The sequence below is a fragment of the Cygnus olor genome, chromosome 4 (assembly GCF_009769625.2).
Source record: "Cygnus olor isolate bCygOlo1 chromosome 4, bCygOlo1.pri.v2, whole genome shotgun sequence".
NCBI classification, from domain to species: domain Eukaryota; kingdom Metazoa; phylum Chordata; class Aves; order Anseriformes; family Anatidae; genus Cygnus; species Cygnus olor.
In genome coordinates, this window is record NC_049172.1 from 45916909 (window position 1) to 45929310 (window position 12402).

At 40.0% G+C, this 12402-nt stretch overlaps 1 protein-coding gene across 1 annotated transcript in view; it reads left to right on the plus strand.

Moving 5' to 3' along the window:
* The window catches only part of PTPN13 (protein tyrosine phosphatase non-receptor type 13), a 92513-nt gene that overhangs the window by 68429 nt on the left and 11682 nt on the right, over positions 1-12402 (plus strand). The window contains exons 25-38 of the mRNA XM_040555434.1: positions 546-639; positions 1400-1485; positions 2339-2501; positions 3349-3563; positions 3652-3750; positions 5162-5526; positions 5694-5868; positions 7129-7287; positions 7623-7794; positions 7890-8100; positions 9041-9111; positions 10772-10833; positions 11548-11704; positions 12030-12206. Of these exons, the coding sequence (XP_040411368.1) occupies positions 546-639; positions 1400-1485; positions 2339-2501; positions 3349-3563; positions 3652-3750; positions 5162-5526; positions 5694-5868; positions 7129-7287; positions 7623-7794; positions 7890-8100; positions 9041-9111; positions 10772-10833; positions 11548-11704; positions 12030-12206 (2206 nt within the window). The remainder of the gene's footprint in view (positions 1-545; positions 640-1399; positions 1486-2338; positions 2502-3348; positions 3564-3651; positions 3751-5161; positions 5527-5693; positions 5869-7128; positions 7288-7622; positions 7795-7889; positions 8101-9040; positions 9112-10771; positions 10834-11547; positions 11705-12029; positions 12207-12402) is intronic.

A 12402-nucleotide genomic window follows, 5' to 3' on the forward strand; every position in this document is an offset into this window, starting at 1 on the left:
GCATTAGCTGTCTGTGAGCCAGAATCACTAAGGCCCTCAAAAAGCGATGCCATTTGAGTTTGGGCAGGTGTTTTCAGCTTAAACCTTCAGACTTCTATGATGTGAGAGAAGGCAGCACTCCTTAGTTTGATGTTACATCAGAGAGGGTGAATCGGAGTAGGACAGTGCATGGTATGCATCTTCTGCTTTGGCTCTTGATGCGTGCTGTGCTCTCAAACATCTCGGAGCGTCTGTGTGCATGCAAGCCTTAAACTGCAGAGCAGACGTCTTTTTGCTGAAAGACGCCTGTTTGCCCTGAGTGCATCTGCACTGTGAAGCATTGTCTTTTTACAGTCTTCCCACCCCAGCTTCACTCGTAACAAATTGCATGACTGTGGGAACATGCTTTGTGAAACAGTTTGCTTTTGACGGTTTGGCTGTTCCTTATACATGGCAGTAGCCAGAGTGCTTCCTGAGTGCAGCTATCCTTGTGTGACATAGCATTTAACTACACAGTGCTCTGACTGCAAAAAGGCTGACAAATCCTGGTTTTGCTCTCCTTTTAGGGTGGTGTAAATACTAGCATACGGCACGGTGGCATTTATGTGAAAGCGATTATTCCTAAGGGAGCAGCCGAAGCAGATGGCAGGATAGAAAAAGGTAATATTTCACTTGGTTCAGTCAGACTCTTAATGTGCAAAATGACAGATAACTGTCTGTGGTGGACTTGAGGGGTACGCTGTGGCCTAGAAGCTAGGAAATATGTTGGATAAAAGTACGATTAGAGGAGGCACTGAGAAGAAGAGCAGTTTCCCTGAGCTACTGCATTTGCAGTTGTAATTTTATATACTGTCTCAAATGATTTGACAGGTAATTCTGCAGGGAAAGATAAAATGTTAAGACAATTGCAGAACCAACAGAAAAGTGCAGGGATGGTGGAAAGGAAAAATATGAAATACGCTGCATGATTTCTGTTTCCCTAATGCAGCCTGTGGTAATGCAGAACACTTCTCTGTGCCGGCCATGGAGAGGGCTTTGTTTTATTTGTGGCCCTCTTGCTTGTCGTTCAGGGTAACTTGACACAGAAAATCAATGTAATTGCTATGACTTTTCGTGTTTCTAAGCCAGGCTTCATTCTTTACTAAAGAGAGAATTGCCCTTGTAGACTAAAATATTTTTAAACAAAGATTTTGAGGTTTGTGGCAGATAGCATTCTCACAGTTAATACTGGCTTTGACGCGCTGTTATCCCAGATTAGTTGGGTTGCAGAGTTCTCTCCTTTGCTCAGAGAATGGAGGGGAGAGAGGATTTACTTCAGTAACTGCCTTTGTTAGCTGAGACTTGAAGGTTTCTGTATGTCATGTATGTTTTACAGATGTTCTGATTAATTTTTCTCAAAGGACTCATCATTTATTTGTAGGTGACCGTGTGCTTTCTGTCAATGGGATTAGTTTGGAAGGCGCTACCCATAAACAAGCTGTGGAAACACTGAGAAACACCGGGCAGGTAAGTGGTGGTTGTTCATTCCTTCTGTCTGTAGTAAACCGGCTGTTCATGAGGGAATAAAAATAGAGGAAACAACAGACAGGTGTTCTCTGCAGTGTGCTGGTTGTTTCAGGTGTGATTTCTCAGACTCTGTTGCTTCCTGGGTCCCAAGTCTCTCTGTCCATCCAAGCCAAGTTCTGGTGCTGTGTGTGGGTGAGAGATCTGCAAGCCATTGGTTTCTGCTTGACCCTGAGCTTCGTAGGAAGGAAGCTGGGGCACGTGGGTTGGAAAAAAGCTCTGGCATGCTACAGAAAGGTCCTGAATCTGATCCACTGGGAACATAAGGGCCTCCATGTGTACAGCTGTGTTTGCATGTTGTGTGAGTAGCTTTATTTGAGTGTTACCTTTCTGGAAGGCACTAGAGTCTGTCAGCAGTGTCTCCTCGTAGTGCTGTTCATGGCTGCTGCTTCATCTATGGAAGTACATGCACACCTGAAAATAGCCAGTGACTGCACACATCCAGAACTATGAAGGATTACTGTCTGTGCACACTTTATAAAATGCTTTTAACTCTTCCCTGTACCCATGTGAAAATAACACCATCTTTGACACTTAACCCCTTCAGAGACTTATTGGAAGAAAACCTTTTCTGATTCTGCCTTGACAAATAATTTGCAAGCCCATTAGTTTATTATGGAACTTGTCGCTCACAGCCTTTAAAATAAGGAGCAAACTGAGGACATGTGAGGGAGGGAGGTGTCCATAAAACTTGCTGCTGTAAAACTTAAGATCCTGACAAGTTAGAAAGAAACATAAACTGTGTGTCGTCTCTGTGACTGTTGCAACTTAACTAGAGATTGTTTCATCCCTTTAGGTGGTGCATCTGCTGTTGGAAAAAGGGCAACTTTCAGCGGCAAAGGTTCATGCTCCGGTAACACCACAGTGCACACCTCCAAATCAGGTGGGGCAATGTGAGCCTCAGGAGAAACCAGCGATAAAAGCTACAAATGCCAAAGACTACAGCTTTGTCACTGCAGGTCGGGTCTTGTAGGAAAATTGTCTGAAGGCTCAAAGCATCCTTTAGCTTTGTTAATTGTTTTCTCTTATCTTCTGTGAAATAGAAAGGCAGACAGGAGACAAAGCTGGTAGGAGTCTCTACCAAGCACCAGCGCATAATGCAGTTTCTTACTTTTTGTGATGTTGCATTTGTTGTGAAGGTTTCCTTTCTCATCTTGTTAACGTAATTCAGTGACTATTAACTGTTTCCTCTCTCACTGCTCCTGGTTGTTTCCCAATTTTGCCAGCCTTGCAGCCCAGGTTGGTAGCAAGATTGGGGTAAAAGGGGTGCTGCTAACTCTGGTGCTGCTAAGAAAAGCATACCAAGTGGAGGTCGAGATACTCAGGTGTAAATGAGTGCTCCTGTAGGTCCTGCTGTTCCTGTCTAGATGAGAGTAGACATCAAGAGCTGGGTGAGGCCAGAAGAGGGACTGGAAAGGCGAGAATTTTCTGGCTGACAAGAGGCTGGCACTCTTCAGCTCTTGCTGGGGATGTGTGAAAAGGGAGGGAAGCTTACTCAGATGGCAAAGCCACTTCAGATGGCTTTTCGTCTTCCCATGTGGGGTTTATCTTGTCTGTCAGGATCTACCCTTACTTCTCTCACAAATGTCTGATCAGTGACCAGAACGGTTACACCACTCGGCTGTAACAGCCTCCTGAATGGACTGCTTTGGAGACGCCCTGGCTTTCAGCAGCTTGGAAGGTGAAGGAGAACCGTGTGAGGGGGGAGAGTGTGCAATGTCACATCTGGAGTCAGAGCACATGCTGTTGTGTTTTTTTAATGACCAGCATGGTGTAGAAAATCATGTGCAACTCTTTCTCTTGCAGAGAACACATTTGAGGTGAAGCTGTTGAAGAATAGCTCAGGCCTTGGGTTCAGCTTCTGCCGTGAGGATAATCTTACCCCAGAGCAGCTGGGCTCAACCATTGTGAGGGTGAAAAAGCTCTTTCCTGGGCAGCCTGCTGCAGAAAGTGGGCAGATAGATATTGGGGACGTCATTCTCAAAGTGAATGGGGCATCACTGAAGGGTTTATCCCAGCAGGTATGTGCTTTCTACTATCTGTCTTAGTGGTGTGGTAGCCTTGGAAGTCTTGGTGTCTGTCTAATACTGAATCCAACTCTGGCCATAGGAAGTCATCTCTGCTCTGAGGGGAACATCTCCAGAAGTTTCTCTTCTCCTTTGTCGGCCACCACCCGGTATACTACCAGACATCGATCCTTCTTTGTTGGTAAGGTCTATGGCATAGAATATTTTTCTTTTAATTACTGTTTGAAGGTTTATTTGTTTGGTCTGGTGGATTAGTTAAATAAATGCAAAATGGGGGTGGAAAGATGGGTGAACGGCACTCACAGAAATTTTGTTCCTCTGGTAAATTCCTTTATCCATGTACCAAGGATTTCACAGATACTAAAAGAATACAAGCCTTCCATAATGTGTTTGTGGTTTGTTTATTAATATTATTATGTAGTCTAAAACATTTGAGATTGGCTTAAACTTTTGGGGGGAGGGGGTTGATTAGTAGAAAATAGGTTTGAAAAGTATGTTCTATTTGTCTGCTTCTGGCACATGTAAAACTGGGGAAAAGATCGTTATATTTACTTGCTGGACTTGAGAGATGTTCCAAAGAACATGTTACAAAGCACTCCAGTAAGTAAATCAAAAGAACAGAAGAACATTCTGTTCAACAGAAGGATACTTAGAAAAATTGAAAAAACAAATATTTCAGTAAAAGAGAATATATAGAGGAGTTTGTCTGAAATGTAGGCTTTCCATAATACAGGGAAAAAAGTACAAAAGGAATGGCAAAAATTCTATTTAAGTTACTTAATTTCATGTTCACACTGTTAAATCCATTCAAGTCTGATGGCAGAAACCTAAATGTACAAATAAAAATGTAAGCAAAGCAAAGATTAGAGTAAGAAAATGAGATGAACAAGTGGGCATAATAATACAAACAACTAATCCTACAATCCATTTCTAGTAAGGAATACCTTTAATAAAGGAGCACATATATTAAAATAAGTAAATGATCAAGTGAAAATTTTTGTATATAACACTAGCACAGATGGGCATGGTCATGAACGCAAGAATTTAGCCCTAAAAGCATATGTGAAGCTTATAAACTTTTTTTTCATTCTTGGGATTATGTGATGGTTGGCCAAACTGTCTTTTATCCTCACCGTAGTTGTTAACTTGGCTAAACAGTCTCCATTTGGTGTAAATTCTGATGGCTTTTGTAGACTATTGTTTAGCTTTTTGTTTAAAACTTTTTCTGATTCCCTGCTGTGTGAAATCAGTTTGACTTAAGTTGCACTTTAACCATCAGCAGTATATTATGCTCGTCATAGCTTAGAAGCACCTGTCAGCAGGCTCTCAGAAGCAAAAGCGCAGAGTGTATTTGTTTTCCATAGATGATGTTGCAGTTGTTTAGCAATATATGTTTCCAAGTTCTGCATAATTCATCTTGGCAAAGCTGCATTGAACTTGGTAAAACTGCACCATAGTATGTTCACTGAATTGAGGCTACATCTAAATGGAAGGGGTCACTGACTGCTTCTGGTAATTTAACGCAGTCTTTGCAACTTTCTTCTCTCTGCAAAATTGGAGTTTGATGCATTAAATCTCCTTGCTTTCTGTAGACTCCCATCCATTCACCCCACCAAGTATTTCCAGATGTCAGCAGAGAAGTTTCTGGTCCATCGACTGGAGAACAGGGTGACAGCTCAGATGAAAATGAAACCATTGATCCGAGCAAGAAAAGACTAAAATCTCCCTCGAGGAGAGATAGCTACAGTGACAGCAGCAGAAGTGGTGATGAGGAGGTGATGGACTCAGCAGCACAGGTGGGCTCTGGCTGGAGTTCTGCCCTATACCAAACATCAGGTGAAGCTGTGACACAGGCACACAGCCAGTACGAGGCACGCAGCGGGCAGGAAGAGGCTGTTCGCACCATCTTGTATTCTGTTCATGAAACTTCTAGCAAGTCGGAGCTAGAGGACGACAGGTATGTTGCTCATAATGACCCTTGTAGTGCTGCAGAAAGTGTTTACAAAAATAGTTTTTTGGACCTACTCATGGAAATACATGGAATACTTTAGTGGTTTGTATATTCATTTATTGGTGATAGGTACATTGTGTAAACTGATCCTTGATTTGCTTGTTTATCTTTAGCACTGTGCCATTGGATTTGCCACTGATCCCAACCTGTAGAACTGTTCCTGATGTTACCACATCCGTTTTAATGAACAACTGTTTTGCTACTCCTGCATCTGAGCTGACTCCACACCTGGGAGGAATGGCATCGTTACTCAGCCAGTTGGAAAAAAATGCTGAAGAATATGAGCCAGTAATGTCCTTTTTCTGTCTTTCAGTAATATAAGCATACTTGTTGCTGTGGCCAACTGGAAGTTTTTATAGCTGTGGTATTGGGAGTGACAGTATAAAAGTTATGAATGTTAATTTACAAGGGGGATAGTTGTAAGTTATACTTGCAGTAAACTGGAGTTGTGTCTTATAAATGGCACGTACATCTGCCATTTGTAACCACTGAGCTGTGGCTGTTCATACAAGCGTTGGCAGATGCTTTCTGCCTGGGTTTTTCAAGGTTTTTTATGTTTCCCTCTGAGTGTGGAAGCCTCCCTGCATGCATGTATGCGTGTGTATTTCATGTGTCATCTCAGCCTTAGAACACTTGGCATTAAGCATTTATTGAGCTCTAGGCAGTGGTCTTAGATTAACCTTATATGGCAGTTACCTTGCTTTGTGGTTGTTTGGAGAGAATGGGATAAATCAGGGCAAAAGGGAATTGGGTAGACCCTGTTCTTTGCTGCTTTAGTATCTATGAATCCCCCAAATTTTCTGCTCTGCCACAAAATGCAGCTTATTTTTAAGATTCTTCTGAGATAGCTTACTGCCGCCTGAGAAACATTTGTGTTGTGTATCAGAAGGGACTTGTGCTTCCATAGCCTCCCATAATCGATTCACAGATAGAAAAGAAAATGAAAAGTGAGGCTCGATATTTTTTAATCATGAGAGTCTTCCAAGTTACACAGCTGTTCTAGCCTATACTCCATTTGGAGAAGTTTTTCCTCAAATCTTCATGGTGCTGTGTGAGTTTCTGTGCAAGTGAAGTAGATATGCATCTTTCAAACAAAAAATCATGCAAATTAAAAAATACAAAACATATGCCTGTGTTCAGTTCTAAGAAAAGCTAGTGTTGTATCCCATCGTAAGAAAATGTATTTGCCTAGTTTAGTTGAATAGCTGCTGCTGTATCGTCTGTCTTGGAAAATACAGAGTCTTTTTATTGCTTGGCAGCTAGTTGAGGGTAAATTAAGGTGTCAGTTTTGACAGGTACCTTGACAAATCTGTTTAGATAATGGGCGTTTGGCACAAGGTTAGCTTCATGAAAAAGAGGTCCAAATTAGAGGTAATTACTTGATGCAGCTAAGCTGAGCCTGCTAAGACAGACATCTCAGTACTTATTCAGGCTTGTGTTCCATTTAAACCGATAGGTAAATCCATTTTATATTTCTGACGCTCTTAAATTCAGTGAAGTGTTTGCTTCTGTTTGTATGTGTTGTAAAGTGCTACTTTCTTTCCCTAGGAAGTAGAGCTCCAAGTCACCATGACCAAGTCTGAAAAGGGTAGTCTGGGCTTCACAGTGACCAAAGGTAACGATAACGTTGGCTGCTACATTCATGACATTGTTCAGGATCCTGCCAAAAGCGATGGGAGACTACGACCTGGAGACCGACTAATAAAAGTGAGAGAATTACCATTTCCAGATAGAGTGATTGCATGAAAAGGACAACTTTGACCTTAAAATAAATGTGAACTCCATTGTGTGCTAAAGTAAATGTGCTTAAGGAACAAAGGTGTGCACATTTTGTGAGGCATAATTAGGTAGTAGTTAGACAAAAGAAATAAAAGTAGGAAATAAGTATGAGTAACCGCAAGTGTTGTCAATAAAGCATCCATAGTTTTGTCCTTTAATGTCAAGCGTCAACAACAGGAACAGTAGTGATTGTTTATTCTAACACTGTCTGTTTTATTTGGAACCTAACCGGGAGATGCTGCTTTTTTTTTTTTTCTTCGCAGGTTAATGACATTGATGTCACTAACATGAGTCATACAGATGCAGTAAATTTTCTCCGTGCTGCCCCCAAAACCGTCAGATTAGTGCTAGGACGTGTTTTGGAGTTACCCAAGATGCCAGTATTGCCTCATTTACTGCCTGATATTACACTAACGTGTCATAAGGAAGAGCTAGGTAACAGAGAATTATACTGCTTTTTTCTCTACTGTGATTTTTTTTTCTTCAGTTACAAAGCAAGAACATGATTTTTTTTTTCTTTACCTACACAGGTCTGGTGTTATCAGGAGGTCACGACAGCCTTTACCAAGTTGTGTATATTAGTGACATTCTCCCCAGATCAGTTGCTGCCAGGGAAGAGAGTCTCCATGTGCTAGATATTATCCATTACATTAATGGAGTAAGCACACAGGGAATGTCTCTTAAAGAAGCCAAAAGATCATTGGAAACATCCCTTCCTAAAGTGGTGCTCAAAGCGACCAGGTATGTTGGAAGCAAATGCTTCCCTTTCGATTTACTCAAAAAAAACCACAAATGATTATGTGAGTATTTGGGTAAAACGTGTTCATGCTATGATAGCTGATTCACCGGAGTGGTACCAGCTGTCATGTTACTGAAGACTGATGCCACAAAAAGGGGATGTATATTCCCAATTTTTGTGCTTCAGGGGAGAAGGGTACTTGGTACTTGTTGTGTTTTGTGTTTCTAGGGAACACAAGGCAGTGTCCAGCCATGAAGCATAAGTGTTCAAAGTATCGTTTTCAAAATATAACACAGGTTGTTTTAATGCAATTATTCCCTTTTTGTTGTTGTTTAAATCAAACTGCTACTGAGCATTCTGTAAGCATAAAAAGGAGATAAACTGATGTTCAGTGCTTAAATAGTTCTATCATCGCATGGATGCTCTGGCACAGCCTTGAATGTCAAAACCCTCTGGCACAGATCTTAGTCTACCATTGCATTTTCACTAATCCCTGCTGCTTCTTTTATGGAATACAGCAGTCTAACAAACTCTCCAGATTATTGTGAGTTTTAGTTTTTGCTTGGGACAGAAAGCCTAGTGACATTTACCTCATTTTTGAAATCTTCCAGCCATGCTTGCTGTTCTTTGCTCCCTCCCCGCCTTTCTCCTCTGTTCTGTCACAGAAGGGGAAGAGTGTTGAGGTCAAATCTTTTTGTGGGAATCCAGAATGAAACTCCATCTCTAACCAAGTCTTGGTTCCTTCTCGAAGTAGGAACTAACCAAACCACCAGTGCTTTTATCTCTATTATGGAATATTTTAATGTTTCAGAGCTCTTGTAATAGGCAGAACAACTAGCAGTTTTACTGGTCATCAGATATTGATGTATGTATGTGCAATAATCATGATTTTATTGATTTATATATGTTAATACACATTTCTGTAAACATTTCTTTTCATAGAGATGGTCATCCAGTGCTTCCAAAATCCAAAATCCCAGACAGCTCAAATTCATGGTCAAAAAAATCTAATGGTAAGATTTGCTTGGTTACTTATTGCAGGTGAAATGCATGTGTCCATGAACATGAAGGAACTTGTATGCATCTTAAGATGCTATCCAAGTGCAGTTGCTGCACTGCAACTCCATGTACTGAGATCAGCTCCAGCAGGTGTTTGCTGGCTCTTTGCTTTAAAAGCTGCACTAAAAGAGATTCAGCAATAGTCTCTCTGTTTCTGTTTCTACTGTAATTTAGAAATTTTCTCTAAAAACAAGCCAAAGGAGTAAGTTCAACTGATCTTTTATTATGATATACTTGTAAAAATAATTATAATAAAAATAATTATTCTACTTGTGACCTGTATCTTCTGACCAGGCATAAAAATATCATTCTGTTACATTTGCAAGGGCTTCAGGTCACCTGTTAATCTTTTTGCAGACCAAACAAGCCCAAACTGATCTTATCATTCCCCTCCAGTTTGTTTACATTGGGCTGTTTTCCTCCTCAAACATGGTGTCTCCAGTCACACACATGACATTGAGTGAGGCTCACAGACAGGCCAAGCAGACAGAAATAATTGGTTTTAGTTTTCTGTAGACAGCATTCCTGTTAATGCTTTCTGAGTGAGATGAGATGAACTTCGTTTGGCTAAATAGTACCTTGTTCACTCACTTAAATTCAGGATGTTTTACCACCTACATTTGCTTCCCTGCTGAACCAATGTTTATGCTGTCACTGTCTTAAGCATTTGTTTCTTCCATTGAAGTGTGGTGGTTGGCATTTGTTGTGATTCATCAAGGTCTTGTTTTTCACACTTGCCCTTAATGTATCAAGATAGTTTTGAATATTGATCTCACCTTGTAAAATTATTGAACTGTTCCATTTCATTGTTGTTCACATACTCGACAACTATGCTAAACATTCTGTTTCAAAAGACTTAGTCAAGATATTGATTAGGAAGATGCCTTTTAACTGAATCTTCAAAGATACCACCTTAAACTCCCTTCTCTTAGATGACTTGTCATGCATAGGTTCACAACAAGCAATTCTTACCTTTTGGTAATTTCATCTAAACGCGTCTCAGCTTGTAAAAGCACGTGTAAGGAAATCCAGAACTCCACTAGAAGCTACATACACAGCATCAAGTGGTTCCTCTTTGTCTTATTTATTATACCAGTAATATGATGTCTGACATAAGCAATGGTCTTATGTATCATGGTATCACTCTTTTCTTGACCAAGAAGGGAAGGTACCTTACAACAAGGACCAATATGTCAGATGATGTTTATTGAAAAATAAACAAGCAACAAATTACCAGATGTTTGCAGGGTTGTAATCTATACATCTGAAGGGAAAGGAAATCATATCGTGTTTCCCTAAGATGCCAGTGCTGCCTTTACACGTTAAGTTGTTACTCTATTTATTAACATTTGTCTTTGTTTAAAGTTGGTTATTTTTATGAGCAGTCAAGCTTCCCCTTCCATTGAACTTTATTTTATTATGGCTTTTTGAAGTTTTAGTTTGTCAGATGTAAGCTTGGCAATGTCCATTAATCAGGCTGGCAGAAATGTTACTCATTTCACAATATAATACAAAACATCTTGTTTATTTTATAATAATAACTGATGGGGACTAATTTAATTATGGTAAAAATAATGTTCTTAAGTTGTTGATTTTCTTCCCCATTTTGTTTAGGCTGTTCTCATGGTGATCCCTGTGATAAAACAGAAAAGACAACCGATGCTTATGGGCCCAAGGTAAACATTTCCTCTGTGGTGCGCATTTTCATTAACTAGAGAAAAGAATATAGTTTACACAAGTTAGAGTTTTGTTCCTTTTCTTTTTTTAAAGAAGAAGTTAGTTTGACGTAATGCACTGTTTAATTATGCAAATCCCCTGTTGCCATTTGTTATGAAAAAGCAGTGACGATAATAAATATGCTAGTTTTGGGAATTCATCTTCACTTTCTTTAGGATTGCCTTATAGGAAGACAGGTGATCTTATGAGAGGATGCAAGGCTATTATCTATTCTCTTCCCAATTCCTGCAGATACTTGCATGTTACATCACCAGATTGTTTTCTCCTTTTCGCCTTTGTTTTTTTTTCTGAGGAAAAGGTGTAATGTGGCACCAAAAGAATTGAAGCCTGCACATTTTATTGAGGATATATAATGTGAAATGTTATTGTGTGTTTTCTTGTAGTAGTTAATTCTTCATCTGTGTTTTTTTCTTAATTACTTTATTTCTTTTCCTTTGCTAATGTCATTTGAAACTTCAAACAAACTTTAAAGCTGCCAAATGGGCAAGTAGAATTCTGCCCACCCATCACCCAGCTGTCTGAGATGAAATAGGATATGACTAGTTTCTTTCTGTTTTTTGCTAAGTGGAGCTGTGTACTTTTTACTTTTTAAACTGCTTAAAAAGATGCCAAACTCTTTAAGAGTTAATTTGTAGTGTTCTTCACTTTATTAGGTCAATGGCAATGGCATCCTAGGACCATCTCATGCAAACACAGAAAATAATACCCACCACACAAAAGGACTGATGAATCTCACAGGGTCTGGAGATGCCTCTTCCCTTGGCTTTGCCACTCAGATAGCAGATTTTTCTAAACACAGTGACAAATCAGGTAAGAAGAGATGAGATGAGATAAGGGACCATTTGTTTGCGGGCGAAAGAGAATCAATGTAATAGAGTTTGAATAGACTGAAATTAGTCCAAGCTAGGTTGGCAGTCAACATTAAAAGATCATCTTTAAGCCCCGTGGTGTGCTCTTGAGGAATTAATTCATGTTGGAAGTAGATATATGAAAATTGGATTTTGCATCAGAGGGAAATGAGGGAAAGCCATGATAGCAGCTAGGAATAATGCCTTGGAATAATGCTCTTTCTTCTCCTCGTCCGCCCCCAACCCATTTTGGGAAAAATTGACTTTTTATGCTATTTGTTTTTCAGAAACAGAGGTTCCAGATGATGAATATTATGATGAAGACGACCACAATGAAGTTGTCCAATACCTGTTGGATGTTGTAGATGAGGAAGCCCAGAACCTCTTAAATCGTAATAACGCTACATCAGAGGCCCAGAACCTTCTACACATCAAGAAGGCCACATCAGAAGACCATCTGTCAGGTACTGTGAGCCACTGAAAAAACAGATGACTTGAAACAACATGCCTTGTGAAATAGGTGCTGAGTAAGCCGCAGCAAGTGTGACAGGTGACATTGAATTGTTTTCTGAAGTGAAAGTTTCCAAAGTAAACTACAAATGGTTGCTGTTTCCAGTGAACTTCAGATGCAGTTTAGTATGTCAAGTTCTAGGTTGATAA